The sequence below is a fragment of the Oncorhynchus gorbuscha genome, unplaced genomic scaffold (assembly GCF_021184085.1).
Source record: "Oncorhynchus gorbuscha isolate QuinsamMale2020 ecotype Even-year unplaced genomic scaffold, OgorEven_v1.0 Un_scaffold_454, whole genome shotgun sequence".
In the NCBI taxonomy this organism is placed as follows: Eukaryota; Metazoa; Chordata; class Actinopteri; order Salmoniformes; family Salmonidae; genus Oncorhynchus; species Oncorhynchus gorbuscha.
The window spans coordinates 15,171-34,899 of record NW_025745294.1 but is presented as its reverse complement, the minus strand read 5'-3'; the positions used below and the strand labels follow the sequence as shown (position 1 = coordinate 34,899).

At 46.9% G+C, this 19,729-nt stretch overlaps 1 protein-coding gene across 1 annotated transcript; it reads right to left on the bottom strand.

Annotated features, from left to right (window-relative positions):
* Positions 1-1,060: 1,060 nt before the first annotated feature.
* On the bottom strand, positions 1,061-19,437 carry LOC124018247 (epsin-1-like). The gene is made up of 6 exons (XM_046333512.1): positions 19,222-19,437; positions 13,543-13,620; positions 11,925-12,014; positions 6,871-6,957; positions 2,534-2,740; positions 1,061-1,081 (listed from the first exon to the last, which is right to left on the bottom strand). The coding sequence occupies exons 1-6, from the start codon at positions 19,306-19,308 to the stop codon at positions 1,061-1,063; spliced, it is 570 nt and encodes a 189-aa protein (XP_046189468.1). The 5' UTR covers positions 19,309-19,437.
* Positions 19,438-19,729: the final 292 nt, after the last annotated feature.

Genomic DNA, 19,729 nt, shown 5'->3' with positions numbered 1-19,729 from the left:
CCATAAGACTGCTGAACAGCTTCTACCCCCAAGCCATTAGACTGTTGAACAGCTAATCAAATGGCTACCAGGACTATTTGCAAACTTTTGACTTGTACTGTATGTAAATGTGATATTTCAAACAAAAAAAAAAGTTTACTGAACAGGGGTATTGTGTGTACATTGATGAGATGTTTTTTAATCAGTTTTAGAATAAGGCTGTAACCGAACAAAATGTGGAAAAAGTCAAGACTCTGAATACTTTCCAAAGGTAGGTATTGTCTGTCTGTCTGCTAATCTGTCTGTCTGTCTGTCTGTCTGTCTGTCTGTCTGTCTGTCTGTCTGTCTGTCTGTCTGTCTGTCTGTCTGTCTGTCTGTCTGTCTGTCTGTCTGTCTGTCTGTCTGTCTGTCTGTCTGTTTTTCGCCAGAGATAACCAGTTTTGAATAGGGCTGCCAGTTCAAAGCATCTGGAATAGAGAATGGGTCTACTACTTCTCCCAGGGGACCGGTACGCTGCCAAGAAGGGGGTAGGTGGGAGGAACCATCCAGGGAGACTGTCTGTCTGTCTGTCTGGACTGTCTCTACTGCAGTAACAGGACAGGATAAGGATGTACATTATTACACGTCTGATCATAAACATGACATTATAGCTACATAGAGCTTTATTAACGTTATTATTTACTAACTGTATCACAGTTTTCTTTAATATGAGGGTGTCTATTGGTAAGAGAATAACTACCAGAGCCTGGAATGCATTGTGTAATCAATTGATTATTGGCCTACAGTAGAGTATGAGTGGTGAGCAGAGGAGATAATGCTAGAGGGAAGACAGTATGCTGGTGAGCAGAGAGGGATAATGCTGGAGGGAAGACGGTGGGCAGAGAGATAATGCTGGAGGGAAGACAGTAGAGTCCCAGAGGGTGAGCAGAGAGAGACAATGCTGGAGGGCAGACAGTAGAGTATGAGTGGTGAGCAGGATGAGAGATAATGCTGGAGGGCAGACAGTAACAGTATGAGTGGTGAGCAGAGAGAGACAATGCTGGAGGGCAGACTAACTGTATCATTTGGTGAGCAGAGGGGTCTATTGGTAGAGAGAATAATGCTGGAGGGCAGACAGTAGAGTATGAGTGGTGAGCAGAGAGAGCCAATGCTGGAGGGCAGACAGCAGAGTATGAGTGGTGAGCAGAAAGAGAGAGATAATGCTGGAGGGCAGACAGTATGGGTGGTGAGCAGAGAGAGATAATGCTGGAGGGCAGACAGTAGAGTATGAGGGTGAGCAGAGAGAGACAATGCTGGAGGGCAGACAGTAGAGTATGAGTGGTGAGCAGAGAGAGAGAGATAATGCTGGAGGGCAGACAGTACAGTATGAGTGGTGAGCAGAGAGAGACAATGCTGGAGGGCAGACAGTAGAGTATGAGTGGTGAGCAGAGAGGGAAATAATGCTGGAGGGCAGACAGTAGAGTATGAGTGGTGAGCAGAGAGAGCCAATGCTGGAGGGCAGACAGCAGAGTATGAGTGGTGAGCAGAAAGAGAGAGATAATGCTGGAGGGCAGACAGTACAGTATGAGTGGTGAACAGAGAGATAATGCTGGAGGGCAGACAGTAGAGTATGAGTGGTGAGCAGAGAGAGATAATGCTGGAGGGCAGACAGTACAGTATGAGTGGTGAACAGAGAGATAATGCTGGAGGGCAGACAGTAGAGTATGAGTGGTGAGCAGAGAGAGATATAATGCTGGAGGGCAGACAGTAGAGTATGAGTGGTGAGCAGAGAGAGCCAATGCTGGAGGGCAGACAGCAGAGTATGAGTGGTGAGCAGAAAGAGAGATAATGCTGGAGGGCAGACAGTACAGTATGAGTGGTGAACAGAGAGATAATGCTGGAGGGCAGACAGTAGAGTATGAGTGGTGAGCAGAGAGAGATCATGCTGGAGGGCAGACAGTACAGTATGAGTGGTGAACAGAGAGATAATGCTGGAGGGCAGACAGTAGAGTATGAGTGGTGAGCAGAGAGAGATATAATGCTGGAGGGCAGACAGTAGAGTATGAGTGGTGAGCAGAGAGAGAAATAATGCTGGAGGGCAGACAGTACAGTATGAGTGGTGAACAGAGAGATAATGCTGGAGGGCAGACAGTAGAGTATGAGTGGTGAGCAGAGAGAGATATATAATGCTGGAGGGCAGACAGTAGAGTATGAGTGGTGAGCAGAGAGAGAAATAATGCTGGAGGGCAGACAGTACAGTATGAGTGGTGAGCAGAGAGAGAAATAATGCTGGAGGGCAGACAGTAGAGTATGAGTGGTGAGCAGAGAGAGAAATAATGCTGGAGGGCAGACAGTAGAGTATGAGTGGTGAGCAGAGAGAGAAATAATGCTGGAGGGCAGACAGTAGAGTATGAGTGGTGAACAGAGAGATAATGCTGGAGGGCAGACAGTAGAGTATGAGTGGTGAACAGAGAGATAATGCTGGAGGGCAGGCAGTAGAGTATGAGTGGTGAACAGAGAGATAATGCTGGAGGGCAGACAGTAGAGTATGAGTGGTGAGTGAATTGGGACTGGCTGTTGAGTTCTTTAGAGGCATGGAGCAGCTCTTACCCAGTGAGTCCCAGGGGTCGGAGGCTGCCCCAGCAGCAGCCTGGGCCAGGGGGAGGGGGTGGTGGAGAGGGGTGCGGACGTTCCCCCCTGGCAGACTCCAGGAGTTGGCACTAGCAGTAGGAGGCACCTCAGATGACACAGCAAACACCTCCACCAGGTCCATCATGGCAGACTGTCCACAGAGAAACAACAAGTAGGTTCTAATCATCAACTTCACTTAGCGTCCCACCTCGTCAACAGCCAGTGAAAAGGCAGGACGCCAAATTCAAAACAACAGAAATCCCATAATTAAAATTCCTCAAACATACAAGTATTTTACACTTGTCACGCCTTGGTCATTGTATTTTGTGTTTTTGTTATATGTTTGGGTAGGCCAGGGTGTGACATGGGTTTATATGTTGTGTTTCGTATTGGGGTTTGTATTAATTGGGATTGTGTATGATTAGGGGTGTGTCTAGTTAGGCTTGGCTGCCTGAGGCGATTCTCAATCAGAGTCAGGTGCTTGTCGTTGTCTCTGTTTGGGAACCTTATTTAGGTAGCCTGAGTTCGCGTTGTATTTTGTGGGTGTTTGTTGCTGTCTCTGTGTAGTAGTCACCAGATAGGCTGTAATTAGTTTCACGTTTCGTTTGTTGTTTTCGTATTCAGTTATTTCATGTACCTTTTCATTCATTAAAGTTATGAGTAGCCTACACGCTGCATTTCGGTCTGACTCTCTTCATTCAACAGACGAAAAACACAGCCATTGATAGGCAATGAGTTGAAAAACTACAAACCTCAGATTTCCCACTTCCTGGTTGGATTGTTCTCAGGTTTTTGAGTTCTGTTATACTCACAGACATCAGTCAAACAGCTTTAGAAACTTCATACAGAGGAGTGTGTTGACTGTTCTGGTTACTGTCTATATGGAGAGTACTATAGTGTTGACTGTTCTGGTTACTGTCTATATGGAGAGTACTATAGTGTTGACTGTTCTGGTTACTGTCTATATGGAGAGTACTATAGTGTTGACTGTTCTGGTTACTGTCTATATGGAGAGTACTATAGTGCTATAGTGTTGATTGTTCTGGTTACTGTCTCTATGGAGAGTACTATAGTGTTGACTGTTCTGGTTACTGTCTATATGGAGAGTACTATAGTGTTGACTGTTCTGTTTACTGTCTATATGGAGAGTACTATAGTGTTGACTGTTCTGGTTACTGTCTATATGGAGAGTACTATAGTGTTGACTGTTATGGTTACTGTCTCTATGGAGAGTACTATAGTGTTGACTGTTCTGGTTACTGTCTATATGGAGAGTACTATAGTGTTGACTGTTCTGGTTACTGTCTATATGGAGAGTACTATAGTGTTGACTGTTCTGGTTACTGTCTATATGGAGAGTACTATAGTGTTGACTGTTCTGGTTACTGTCTATATGGAGAGTACTATAGTGTTGACTGTTCTGGTTACTGTCTATATGGAGAGGACTATAGTGTTGACTGTTCTGGTTACTGTCTCTATGGACACATGCTCCCTTAGGGAACTCAGACCAGGCTGTCCCCCACACTCCCTTGGGGAACTCAGACCACGCTGTCCCCCACACTCCCTTGGGGAACTCAGACCAGGCTGTCCCCCACACTCCCTTGGGGAACTCAGACCACGCTGTCCCCCACACTCCCTTGGGGAACTCAGACCACTCTGTCCCCCACACTCCCTTGGGGAACTCAGACCACACTGTCCCCCACACTCCCTTGGGGAACTCAGACCACGCTGTCCCCCACACTCCCTTGGGGAACTCAGACCACTCTGTCCCCCACACTCCCCTGACTAGGTTGTCCCCCACACTCCCCTGGGGAACTCAGACCAGGTTGTCCCCCACACTCCTCTGGGGAACTCAGACCAGGGTGTCCCCACACTTCCTTGGGAACTCAGACCACGCTGTCCCCCACACTCCCCTGGGGAACTCAGACCACGCTGTCCCCCACACTCCCTTGGGGGACTCAGACTAGGTTGTCCCCCACACTCCCCTGGGGAACTCAGACCAGGCTGTCCCCCACACTTCCTTGGGGAACTCAGACCACGCTGTCCCCCACACTCCCTTGGGGAACTCAGACCACTCTGTCCCCCACACTCCTTTGGGGAACCCTTGGGGACTGACAAGGCCATTAGGGAGTTAAAGGAGGGGCAAGACACCAGGGATTGGAACACATTGAAGGAGAACAATGCCAACATACACAACTACACAGACAGGGTCACAACCTACATCAGTGGATGTGAGGACAACAATGCCAACATACACAACTACACAGACAGGGTGACAACCTACATCAGTGGACGTGAGGACAACAATGCCAACATACACAACTACACAGACAGGGTGACAACCTACATCAGTGGATGTGAGGAGAACAATGCCAACATACACAACTACACAGACAGGGTGACAACCTACATCAGTGGACGTGAGGAGAACAATGCCAACATACACAACTACACAGACAGGGTGACAACCTGCATCAGTGGACGTGAGGACAACTGCATAACATCAACTACTTTTCTATCACACAGCAATAACAAGCCATTGTTCAGTGGTGAGCTTAGGGCTCTTCACAGTGCCAACGAGGAAGCCCACAGGCTCTCCGCTCTGCCAAAGACGACACAGGAGCAAGACCAGTGTCCTCTATGGAGAGGCCAAGATAAAGCTACAGTCAGGAATGAAGTCAGCCAGACAGCAACAGTTCTCCAGCAACAACAACTCATCTGTAAACTAAACCAGTTCTACTCCAGATTTGACTCACAAAAGCCCCTCATTGCAGAATAAACTAAACCAGTTCTACTCCAGATTTGACTCACAAAGGCCCAGTCTGCCCTCCCCTTCCCCCAGCCTGTCCCAGTCTACCCTCCCCTTCCCCCAGCCTGTCCCAGTCTGCCCTCCCCTTCCCCCAGCCTGTCCCAGTCTGCCCTCCCCTTCCCCCAGCCTGTCCCAGTCTGCCCTCCCCTTCCCCTAGCCTGTCCTAGTCTGCCCTCCCCTTCCCCTAGCCTGTCCCAGTCTGCCCCCCCCCCCCTTCCCCTAGCCTGTCCTAGTCTGGCCTGTTATATACTGTAGGTTATATAGAGTGGTAACTGTTATATACTGTAGGTTATATAGAGTGGTAACTGTTATATACTGTAGGTTATATAGAGTGGTAACTGTTATATACATTTACATTACATTTAACATTTACATTTAAGTCATTTAGCAGACGCTCTTATCCAGAGCGACTTACAAATTGGTGCAGGTTATATAGAGTGGTGTGGTAACTGTTATATACTGTAGGTTATATAGAGTGGTAACTGTTATATACTGTAGGTTATATAGAGTGGTAACTGTTATATACTGTAGGTTATATAGAGTGGTAACTGTTATATACTGTAGGTTATATAGAGTGGTAACTGTTATATACTGTAGGTTATATAGAGTGGTAACTGTTATATACTGTAGGTTATATAGAGTGGTAACTGTTATATACTGTAGGTTATATAGAGTGGTAACTGTTATATACTGTAGGTTATATAGAGTGGTAACTGTTATATACTGTAGGTTATATAGAGTGGTAACTGTTATATACTGTAGGTTATATAGAGTGGTAACTGTTATATACTGTAGGTTATATAGAGTGGTAACTGTTATATACTGTAGGTTATATAGAGTGGTAACTGTTATATACTGTAGGTTATATAGAGTGGTAACTGTTATATACTGTAGGTTATATAGAGTGGTAACTGTTATATACTGTAGGTTATATAGAGTGGTAACTGTTATATACTGTAGGTTATATAGAGTGGTAACTGTTATATACTGTAGGTTATATAGAGTGGTAACTGTTATATACTGTAGGTTATATAGAGTGGTGTGGTAACTGTTATATACTGTAGGTTATATAGAGTGGTAACTGTTATATACTGTAGGTTACAGAGTGGTGTGGTAACTGTTATATACTGTAGGTTACATAGTGTGGTAACTGTTATATACTGTAGGTTATATAGAGTGGTAACTGTTATATACTGTAGGTTACATAGTGTGGTAACTGTTATATACTGTAGGTTATATAGAGTGGTAACTGTTATATACTGTAGGTTATATAGAGTGGTAACTGTTATATACTGTAGGTTATATAGAGTGGTGTGGTAACTGTTATATACTGTAGGTTATATAGAGTGGTGTGGTAACTGTTATATACTGTAGGTTATATAGAGTGGTAACTGTTATATACTGTAGGTTATATAGAGTGGTGTGGTAACTGTTATATACTGTAGGTTACATAGTGTGGTAACTGTTCCTACCCCAATTCCACCAGACGCCGCCTCTCGTTTACTCTCCTCCAGAGCTTTTTGGAGCAACGACTCGTCTCCTTGGCGACTCCGTTGCTCCTGGCAACACACACAGACACATGGAAGCTGTTAGGCATGACATGGCTCGGAGACAAGCTCACTGATTCTAACACACACTTGCTGTCTACCAAATGGCTCCCTATTTCCATATGCAGTGCATTATGGGTTTAAAGTAGTGCACTATATAGGGAATAGGGCCCTGGTCTAAAGTAGTACTAACTCAGAGAAACGCGTGGTTAGACAACACAGACCACAACAACACAGACTACTAGACCACAACAACACAGACTACTAGACCACAACAACACAGACTACTAGACCACAACAACACAGACTACTAGACCACAACAACACAGACGACTAGACCACAACAACACAGACGACTAGACCACAACAACACAGACTACTAGACCACAACAACACAGACTACTAGACCACAACAACACAGACTACTAGACCACAACAACACAGACTACTAGACCACAACAACACAGACTACTAGACCACAACAACAGAGACGACTAAACCACAACAACCCAGACGACTAGACCACAACAACACAGACTACTAGACCACAACAACACAGACTACTAGACCACAACAACACAGACTACTAGACCACAACAACACAAACTACTAGACCACAACAACACAGACGACTAGACCACAACAACACAGACTACTAGACCACAACAACACAGACTACTAGACCACAACAACCCAGACTACTAGACCACAACAACACAGACTACTAGACCACAACAACACAAACTACTAGACCACAACAACACAGACTACTAGACCACAACAACACGTCTACAAACTGGACATGGATATATGAGTAGGAACGGCATCACTGACTCCACACATACTGACTCCACACACACTGACTCCACACATACTGACTCCACACATACTGACTCCACACACACTGACTCCCACATACTGACTCCCACATACTGACTCCACACACACTGACTCCACACATACTGACTCCACACATACTGACTCCCACACACACTGACTCCACACACACTGACTCCACACACACTGACTCCACACACACTGACTCCCACTTGCACTGACTCCCACACACACTGACTCCCACATACTGATTCCCACACACACTGACTCCCACACACTGACTCCCACACACTGACTCCCACACACTGACTCCACACACACACTGACTCCACACACACTGACTCCACACACACTGACTCCACACACACTGACTCCCACATACTGACTCCCACATACTGACTCCCACACACTGACTCCACACACACTGACTCCCACATACTGACTCCCACATACTGACTCCCACATACTGACTCCACACACACTGACTCCACACACTGACTCCCACATACTGACTCCCACACACTGACTCCCACACACTGACTCCACACACACTGACTCCACACACACTGACTCCCACATACTGACTCCCACACACTGACTCCACACACACTGACTCCACACACACTGACTCCACACACACTGACTCCACACACACTGACTCCACACACACTGACTCCACACATACTGACTCCACACACACTGACTCCACACATACTGACTCCCCACATACTGACTCCCACACACACCGACTCCACACACACCGACTCCACACACACCGACTCCACACACACCGACTCCCACTCCCACACACACCGACTCCCACACACACCGACTCCACACACACCGACTCCACACACACCGACTCCCACATACTGACTCCAACACACACTGACTCCAACACACACTGACTCCCACATACTGACTCCATACACACTGACTCCCACATACCGACTCCACACACACCGACTCCACACACACCGACTCCCACACACACCGACTCCCACACACACCGACTCCACACACACCGACTCCACACACACCGACTCCCACACATACTGACTCCCACACACACTGACTCCACACACACTGACTCCACACACACTGACTCCCACACACTGACTCCACACATACTGACTCCACACATACTGACTCCCACACACTGACTCCACACATACTGACTCCACACATACTGACTCCCACACATACTGACTCCACACATACTGACTCCCACACATACTGACTCCCCACATACTGACTCCCACACACACTGACTCCCACACACACTGACTCCACACACACTGACTCCACACACACTGACTCCACACACACTGACTCCACACATACTGACTCCCACATACTGACTCCCACATACTGACTCCACACATACTGACTCCCACACACTGACTCCACACACACTGACTCCCACATACTGACTCCACACACACTGACTCCACACACACTGACTCCACACACACTGACTCCACACACACTGACTCCCACACACTGACTCCCACACACTGACTCCCACACATACTGACTCCCACACACACTGACTCCACACACACTGACTCCACACACACTGACTCCACACACACTGACTCCCACACACTGACTCCACACATACTGACTCCACACATACTGACTCCCACACATACTGACTCCACACATACTGACTCCCACACATACTGACTCCCCACATACTGACTCCCACACACACTGACTCCCACACACACTGACTCCCACACACACTGACTCCACACATACTGACTCCACACACACTGACTCCACACACACTGACTCCACACACACTGACTCCACACACACTGACTCCACACACACTGACTCCACACACGCTGACTCCCACATGCTGACTCCCACACATACTGACTCCCACACATACTGACTCCACACACACTGACTCCACACACACTGACTCCACACACACTGACTCCCCACACACTGACTCCCCACATACTGACTCCCACATACTGACTCCCACATACTGACTCCACACACACTGACTCCACACACACCGACTCCACACACACCGACTCCCCACACACCGACTCCCACATACCGACTCCCACATACCGACTCCCACATACTGACTCCCACATACTGACTCCACACACACCGACTCCACACACACCGACTCCCCACACACCGACTCCCACACACCGACTCCCACACACCGACTCCCACACACCGACTCCCACATACCGACTCCCACATACTGACTCCACACACACCGACTCCACACACACCGACTCCCCACACACCGACTCCCACACACCGACTCCCACACACCGACTCCCACATACCGACTCCCACATACTGACTCCCACATACTGACTCCACACACACCGACTCCACACACACTGACTCCACACATACTGACTCCACACATACTGACTCCACACATACTGACTCCACACATACTGACTCCACACATACTGACTCCACACATACTGACTCCCCACACTGACTCCCACACATACTGACTCCCCACATACTGACTCCACACACACTGACTCCCACACATACTGACTCCACACATACTGACTCCACACATACTGACTCCCCACATAGTCAGACATACACATAGACACAACACATACACATAGACACAACACATACACATAGACACAACACATACACATAGACACAACACATAGACACAACACATATACATAGACACAACACATAGACACAACACATAGACACAACACATACACATAGACACAACACATAGACACAACACATAGACACAACACATACACATAGACACAACACATACACATAGACACAACACATACACATAGACACAACACATACACATAGACACAACACATAGACACAACACATACACATAGACACAACACATACACAACACATACACATAGACACAACACATAGACACAACACATACACATAGACACAACACATACACATAGACACAACACATACACATAGACACAACACATAGACACAACACATACACATAGACACAACACATACACGGGTCACACAACAACACCACGTGTCTAGAAGCTGGACAAGACATGTGAGAAGGAAGACAAGACATCAGAGAGAGAGAGAGTCTACTCCGGTCAGAGAAGAGAGGAGAGCACCAGTCACTCAGTGAGTAACTGCTTCCATTGTGCCACCCTGGCAGAGAGAGGGGGGGGTTAGATAGAGAGAGGGGGGTAGAGAGAGAGAGAAGGGGGGTAGAGAGAGGAGACAGAGAGAGGGGGGGTAGAGGCAGAGAGAGGGGGTAGAGAGAGAGAGACAGAGAGAGGTGAGTTCCCAGTCTAGAGGAACAGAGTGAGTTCCCAGTCTAGAGGAACAGAGTGAGTTCCCAGTCTAGAGGAACAGAGTGAGCTCCCAGTCTAGAGGAACAGAGTGAGCTCCCAGTCTAGAGGAACAGAGTGAGCTCCCAGTCTAGAGGAACAGAGTGAGCTCCCAGTCTAGAGAAACAGAGTGAGCTCCCAGTCTAGAGGAACAGAGTGAGCTCCCAGTCTAGAGGAACAGAGTGAGCTCCCAGTCTAGAGGAACAGAGTGAGCTCCCAGTCTAGAGGAACAGAGTGAGCTCCCAGTCTAGAGAAACAGAGTGAGCTCCCAGTCTAGAGAAACAGAGTGAGCTCCCAGTCTAGAGAAACAGAGTGAGCTCCCAGTCTAGAGAAACAGAGTGAGCTCCCAGTCTAGAGTAACAGAGTGAGCTCCCAGTCTAGAGAAACAGAGTGAGTTCCCAGTCTAGAGAAGCAGAGTGAGTTCCCAGTCTAGAGGGTAAAACATTGACACAGTGATGAGCAGCCAGACAGACAGAAGGAAAGGAAGACAGAGAGGTGTTGAGCAGAGCTGAAGGACCCGAAGACTTAAAGACACAGGGGGCTCAGGGGGAGAGAATATGCTCCCCACCTTCACCTCTCAGTGGGCCAAACCTAGTCCCTATGTAGTGCACTACTTTGGGCCAGAGATCTATGTGGCTAGTCTGGTCAAGCAGTCTGAGTTTCTGTCTCACTCCGCCATAATGTGAGCTGGCGAGATCAGGCCGGTTCTACCAGGCCACTATAGCGCAGTGCACTACATAGTGACTAGGATGCCATCTGGGACAGGACCAGGGGCACTACCGGGGGCACTACCTGCTGGTGCTCCTCTTTGCTCAGGCTCAGGGCGATCTGGAGCTGTCTCTCTTCATCCATATCCAAGGCAACCGGAGGAGGCGAGGCCGGCTGTAAGGGAGCCAATCGGTGGAGTGGAGGAGGGGAAATACAAATCAGTCGTTGGTGGATAAATAAAAACACTTCCTAACCTGTCTTGATATTCACATTGGTGCGGTTCCAGGTTGTCTTTTTTACAGACGCACTGCGAATCTCAGAAGAACGCTGTATCACATCATGTGGTTGCTGAGATGTGCAAAATAGATGACCTGGAACGCCACCATTGTTGATACATTGCATGGAAGGCAAGCCCTCTTTGACCCTCCCCAAGACAGGGATTGGCGTGTACACCAGAAGAGGTCAGAGGGCGGGATCTCATACCATTGGTCTAAAGAGAGAGGGAGATGGTGCTATTGGTTAGTGGAAACATAAGGATGCAGTCTTATCCCATCTGTGACGAGAGAAAAGGTGCAGCACAGCAAGCTGCTTGGTTGTTCAGGAACCAGGGTCAAAGTTCACCCACAGGTCTAAGAGAGTGAGCGAGAGAGTGAGAGAGGGAGACAGAGACAGAGACAGAGAGAGAGAGACAGAGAGAGAGACAGAGAGAGAGGCAGAGAGAGAGAGGCAGAGAGAGAGAGGCAGAGAGAGAGAGGCAGAGAGAGAGAGAGACAGAGAGAGACAGAGAGAGAGAGAGAGAGAGAGAGAGAGACAGAGAGACAGAGAGACAGAGAGACAGAGAGAGAGAGAGAGACAGAGAGAGAGAGAGAGAGAGAGAGAGAGAGACAGAGAGACAGAGAGACAGAGATTGAGACATGGAGAGGCATTATCATACCATTGGTCTAAAGAGAGAGGGAGATGGTGCTATTGGTTAGTGGAAACATAAGGATGCAGTCTTATCCCATCTGTGACGAGAGAAAAGGTGCAGCACAGCAAGCTGCTTGGTTGTTCAGGAACCAGGGTCAAAGTTCACCCACAGGTCTAAGAGAGTGAGCGAGAGAGTGAGAGAGGGAGACAGAGACAGAGACAGAGAGAGAGACAGAGAGAGAGGCAGAGAGAGAGAGCAGAGAGAGAGAGGCAGAGAGAGAGCAGAGAGAGAGAGGCAGAGAGAGAGAGGCAGAGAGAGAGAGACAGAGAGAGAGTGACAGAGAGAGAGTGACAGAGAGAGAGTGACAGAGAGAGAGAGAGAGAGAGAGAGACAGAGAGACAGAGAGACAGAGAGACAGAGAGACAGAGAGACAGAGAGAGAGAGAGAGAGAGAGAGAGAGAGAGAGAGAGAGAGAGAGAGAGAGAGAGAGAGAGAGAGAGAGAGAGAGAGAGAGAGAGAGAGAGAGAGAGAGAGAGAGAGCGCTTGCAGCAGCAGGAGGTAGAATGGTTTGGTTAGGGTTAGGGTTTAGCATTGCAAAATTCTCGTAACCTTCCTGAAATTCCCTATTTTCCCAGAAATCCCAGTTGAAGGATTCCCAGAATCAGGAGGGAGAGGGATCACCAAACAGGATTTATGGGAAACCTGGGAATTTTGAGGGAATGTTTCTGGATTTTTACAAGCCTAGTTTAGGGTATGAGGATGCAGAGGGCTCGAGGGGCTACATCTCAGCAGTACCTTCTGAGCGTCCTCCTTGCTGAGGCTCAGGGCAATCTGAAGCTGAGTCTGTTCATCAGTGTCCACCGGGGGAGCAGGCTGGAGTGTTAAAGGGGGCTGGTGTTATTAGCAGGGCTGACTGCACTCAAAACACTTCTGCTTTTCAGGTGTTTCTAGTCGGGCATCAGGGACACCAGGTGACTCCGGCCCATAAATGACAATGATGAGTTAACTAACGGGGAGAAAAGAACACCTGAAATCATTTGTCTCTCGACAGCCAGTAGATCAATAAGCTCTGGGTTAGGAGTTGGACTAACTACTGGAAATTGAAAGTCTGTAAAAGTTGACCAATAGTCAGCTTGTAAAGTTAGTCAACGATGATTTTTTTTGTGTTTTACAAAAGGACCTAAGATATTGTGGTGTTGAACAAAAGGACCTAAGATATTGTGTGTGTTTTATAAAAGGAGCTAAGATATTGTGGTGTTGAACAAAAGGACCTAAGATATTGTAGTGTTGAACAAAAGGACCTAAGATATTGTAGTGTTGAACAAAAGGAGCTAAGATATTGTAGTGTTGAACAAAAGGACCTAAGATATTGTAGTGTTGAACAAAAGGACCTAAGATATTGTAGTGTTGAACAAAAGGACCTAAGATATTGTAGTGTTGAACAAAAGGACCTAAGATATTGTAGTGTTGAACAAAAGGACCTAAGATATTGTAGTGTTGAACAAAAGGACCTAAGATATTGTAGTGTTGAACAAAAGGACCTAAGATATTGTGTGTTTTATAAAAGGAGCTAAGATATTGTGTGTGTTTTATAAAAGGACCTAAGATATTGTAGTGTTGAACAAAAGGACCTAAGATATTGTAGTGTTGAACAAAAGGACCTAAGATATTGTAGTGTTGAACAAAAGGACCTAAGATATTGTAGTGTTGAACAAAAGGACCTAAGATATTGTGGTGTTGAACAAAAGGACCTAAGATATTGTAGTGTTGAACAAAAGGACCTAAGATATTGTAGTGTTGAACAAAAGGACCTAAGATATTGTAGTGTTGAACAAAAGGACCTAAGATATTGTGGTGTTGAACAAAAGGACCTAAGATATTGTAGTGTTGAACAAAAGGACCTAAGATATTGTGGTGTTGAACAAAAGGACCTAAGATATTGTAGTGTTGAACAAAAGGACCTAAGATATTGTAGTGTTGAACAAAAGGACCTAAGATATTGTAGTGTTGAACAAAAGGACCTAAGATATTGTAGTGTTGAACAAAAGGACCTAAGATATTGTGTGTGTTTTATAAAAGGAGCTAAGATATTGTAGTGTTGAACAAAAGGACCTAAGATATTGTGTGTGTTTTATAAAAGGAGCTAAGATATTGTAGTGTTGAACAAAAGGACCTAAGATATTGTGTGTGTTTTATAAAAGGAGCTAAGTGTTTTTCAGTCCAAGGCACATATGTCAGAGTCAAGGCCCGGGGCCACATCCGGCCCGCGAGAAGGTTTTTTACGGCCCCTGGGATGATCTTGATTTATTATTAGAACCGGCCCGCAGACCGCAGCAAGCCGGCAGCCCGCAGATCTTTTACACGCACCAATACTACATTTCCCACAATGCAACGGTGACGCACCGAGCAGTAGGCTGCTTCATTTCAATATTTATTGGCACAGCAGTTGTCAGCATCACAGTAAAATTAACTTTCAGATACCCATCAAAAATGGCAAAACGGAAGGTGGACACTGAGAACCGGGGGTTTCAAACAAGGTGGGAGTCGGAGTATTTGTTCACGGAGGTAGCTGGAAAACCTGTGTGTCTTCTGTGTGGAGAAAGTGTGGCGGTACTGAAAGAGTATAATCTGAGACGACATTATGAAACGAAACACGCGGACAAAAACAAGAATATGGACATGGAACAAAGGCTACAAAAGGCAGAGGAATTAAAACGAGGCCTCAAATCTCGACAGGCTCTGTTCAAAAAAGCCAAATCACAAGGCCAGGCTGCTGTCAAGGCCAGTTTTATTTTGGCAGAAGAGATCGCTAAATCAGCCCGGCCATTTACGGAGGGGGATTTCATCAAAAACTGCATGATTAAAGTTTGTGACGAAGTTTGCCCAGAAAAAAGGCAACTCTTTTTAAATGTGAGTCTGAGCAGAAACACCATTGCCGAGAGAGTAGACCAGTTGTCCATCAATCTAAAAGAGCAGCTTGTGAAAAAGGGAAAAGATTTCATTGCATATTCCTTGGCTGTGGATGAGAGCACCGACATTTCTTACATTGCCCAGTTGTCAATTTTCATCCGCGGAGTGGACTCCAGCCTAAGCGTGACAGAGGAGTTTTTGGCTTTACGTCCTATGCATGGCACAACTACGGGGCATGATTTGTATGAAGAGGTGTCAAGATGTGTAAATGAGATGGAGCTGCCTTGGGAAAAACTTGTGGGTTTGACAACCGACGGAGCACCTGCGATGTGTGGACACAGGAGCGGACTGGTGGCGAAGATACGGGAAAAGATGCAAGAGGAAAACGCGACAGGTGAGCTGACAGCTTATCATTGTATCATACACCAGGAAGCGTTGTGCGGTAAAGCCTTGAAAACGGAGCATGTAATGAGCATCATCACGCGCACAGTTAACTTTATCAGAGCCAAAGGTTTGAATCACCGCCAGTTCAAGGCATTTCTGACGGAGTTAGAAACGGAGCATGGTGATTTGCCTTATCACACAGAGGTGCGATGGCTAAGCCAGGGAAAGGTGCTTCAAAGATGTTTCGAGCTTCGTGAGGAGATTTGTCTGTTCTTGGACAGCAAAGGGAAAGACACAACACAACTCCGAGACGAAATGTTTCTGTGTGAAATGGCTTTTCTGTGTGACATTACGAGTCATCTGAATGCAATGAACTTGCAGCTGCAGGGTCGGGATCGTGTCATCTCTGATATGTACAGTACAGTGAAGGCATTTAAAACCAAACTGACTCTGTGGGAGACGCAGATGCGGAAAGAAAATTTGAGCCACTTTCCCAGCTGCCAGACCATGAAAGAGAAGCTCTCTACCAGTGCGTTCCCGAGCGCACAGTTGGCTGATAAAATAGGTATGCTTGCCGCTGACTTTCGACGCCGATTTGCTGACTTTGAAGCACAAAAAAGCAGGTTGGAACTGCTCGGTAACCCATTTGCTGTTGACGTGGAAAGCTCACCACCAAACCTCCAAATGGAGTTGATTGACCTCCAATGCAATGATGCACTGAGGGCAAAATATGCGGCAGTGGGTGCTGCGGAGTTCGCCCGTTTCCTCCCCGACACAATGCCCCAGCTGCGCATCCAGGCTGCTCAAACGTTGTCTATGTTTGGCAGCACATACCTGTGTGAACAACTGTTTTCTTTGATGAACTTGAACAAAACATCACACAGAAGTCGACTTACTGCTGAACACCTCCACTCAATTCTGAGGATTTCCTCAGCTCAGAGCCTTACCCCGAACATTGATGAACTTGTGGAAAAGATGGGACACCACCAAGTATCACCCTCAACCTCAAACAAGTGAACATTACTGTGCAATCACATATTTAGAGTTTTTACTCAGTTCAAGTTTAAAAGTTAAAGTTTAATATTTGTTTTCACTGCATGTTACTTCTCCTTAAACAAAGTGTTGTTTTTGATTAATAGATTTTTGCACTTTATTTTATTGTATTTCAATCCAATTATATTTTAAAAATATTTCAGTTGAGTGGATGATAGAAAATTGCTATTATTGTTTTTTTCTTTGAAGTAAATTTAGCCCACTTTTGCTAAAATAGAAAATATAGGCTACTGATGGTGCCTTGAATACCGGTTTCTTTCATTTAATGTTCATGTTATGGGGATTTTTATATAAAGGAAATTTGTCTTTTGTGTCTGTTGAAAATTAAAGATTACTGACAGAGCCATAAGAAAATATTGCTTTATTTATCTGATCATATTGGAATATATTTGTTAGGTTTTCAGTAGGTTCAATTAGGTTCACTAGACTATATGCGTCATTTAAAAAAATTTCAATGAACATTCGAACAGTCCGGCCCTCGGCTTGTAGCTAAATTTTTTATTTGGCCCTCCGTCCATTTGACTTTGACACCCCTGGTCCAAGGCCTCGGTGCAGAATGCACCATCTAACAACACAGAGACACAGAGGCCATTCAGTGGATCAATACCAGGCTAGCTAACAGTGGATCAATACCAGGCTAGCTAACAGTGGATCAATACCAGGCTAGCTAACAGTGGATCAATACCAGGCTAGCTAACAGTGGATCAATACCAGGCTAGCTAACAGTGGATCAATACCAGGCTAGCTAACAGTGCCATCAATACCAGGCTAGCTAACAGTGGATCAATAGCTCCAGCCTGTCCAGTCCAGTCACTCATTCACTCAGCACAGCTGCCGGCGGTTCACTCTGCAGCATCGCACTCTGTAATTGGCCAGATCGGCGGCCAACTCTGAGTATCGGTGTCTTTGATTGGCCAGGTGTTACAAAGAGAGAGGGGTGATATTGGTTTCTATTTAAGGCTCAGTGAAATGGATGACACTTAGAGGACAGAGAGAGAGAGAGAGAGCGAGAGAGCGAGAGAGCGAGAGAGAGCGAGAGAGAGATTTGAGCTCTGCAGGGGAGTGTGTATGAGTGGGAGGGAGGCAGCCACATTCATAACATTCTCACACTGCATGTAGTCAGAGTGTGTCAGTGCTTCTTGTTCAGTGTGTGTGTGTGTGTGTGTGTGTGTGTGTGTGTGTGTGTGTGTGTGTGTGTGTGTGTGTGTGTGTGTGTGTGTGTGTGTGTGTGTGTGTGTGTGTGTGTGTGTGTGTGTGTCAGTGCCTATTGTTCAGTGTGTGTGTCAGTGCCTATTGTTCAGTGTGTGTGTGTGTGTGTGTGTACTGTGTGAGTGTGTCAGTGCCTCTTGTTCAGTGTGTGTGTGTGTGTGTGTGTGTGTGTGTGTGTGTGTGTGTGTGTGTGTGTGTGTGTGTGTGTGTGTGTGTGTGTGTGTGTGTGTGTGTGTGTGTGTGTGTCAGTGCCTCTTGTTCAGTGTGTGTGTCAGTGCCTATTGTTCAGTGTGTGTGTGTGTGTGTGTGTGTGTGTGTGTGTGTGTGTGTGTGTGTGTGTGTGTGTGTGTGTGTGTGTGTGTGTGTGTGTGTTGTGTGTGTGTGTGTGTGTGTGTCAGTGCCTATTGTTCAGTGTGTGTGTCAGTGCCTATTGTTCAGTGTGTGTGTGTGTGTGTGTGTGTGTGTGTGTGTGTGTGTGTGTGTGTGTGTGTGTGTGTGTGTGTGTGTGTGTGTGTGTACTGTGTGAGTGTGTCAGTGCCTCTTGTTCAGTGTGTGTGTGTGTGTGTGTGTGTGTGTGTGTGTGTGTGTGTGTGTGTGTGTGTGTGTGTGTGTGTGTGTGTGTGTGTGTGTCAGTGCCTCTTGTTCAGTGTGTGTGTCAGTGCCTATTGTTCAGTGTGTGTGTGTGTGTGTGTGTGTGTACGTACTGTGTGAGTGTGTCAGTGCCTCTTGTTCAGTGTGTGTGTGTGTGTGTGTGTGTGTGTGTGTGTGTGTGTGTGTGTGTGTGTGTGTGTGTGTGTGTGTGTGTGTGTGTGTGTGTGTGTGTGTGTGTGTGTGTGTGTGTGTGTGTGTGTGTGTGTGTGACTGTGTGTGTGTGTGTGTACTGTGTGAGTGTGTGTGTGTGTACTGTGTGAGTGTTACCTTTTCACTCTCCTCTCGGCTCATGGCCAGAGCCAGCTGCAGTTGTAGCTCCTCCTCCCCGCTGGTCTGTGGGCGGGCCTGCTCCATGTCTGATGCGGCACGGCGAGGAGAGGAAGAGGTGGCTGGGAGGAGGAAGAGGAGGAAAGAGGGAGGGAGTGGAGAAAGAGAGAGAGAGCGAGAAAGAGGAGGGAGGTGGCAGAGGAGATGTAGAGAGAAAGAGAGGGAGGGAGAAAGAGATTGAGAGGGAGAGGTGGGGGAGAGAGGGAGAGAGAAAGAGGAGGGAGGTGGCAGAGGAGATGTAGAGAGAAAGAGAGGGAGGGAGAAAGAGATTGAGAGGGAGAGGTGGGGGAGAGAGGGAGAGAAAGAGGGGCAGGTGGCAGAGGAGAGAGAGAGAGAGAGAGTGTGTGATTTTTAAGAGCAGAGTTTTAGTGGAGAGAGCTGGGTTTGCATGTTAAGTCTGCTGTCCAACCACTGTGTGTTCTGTTATTCCAGCAGGCCTGTGTTGGCA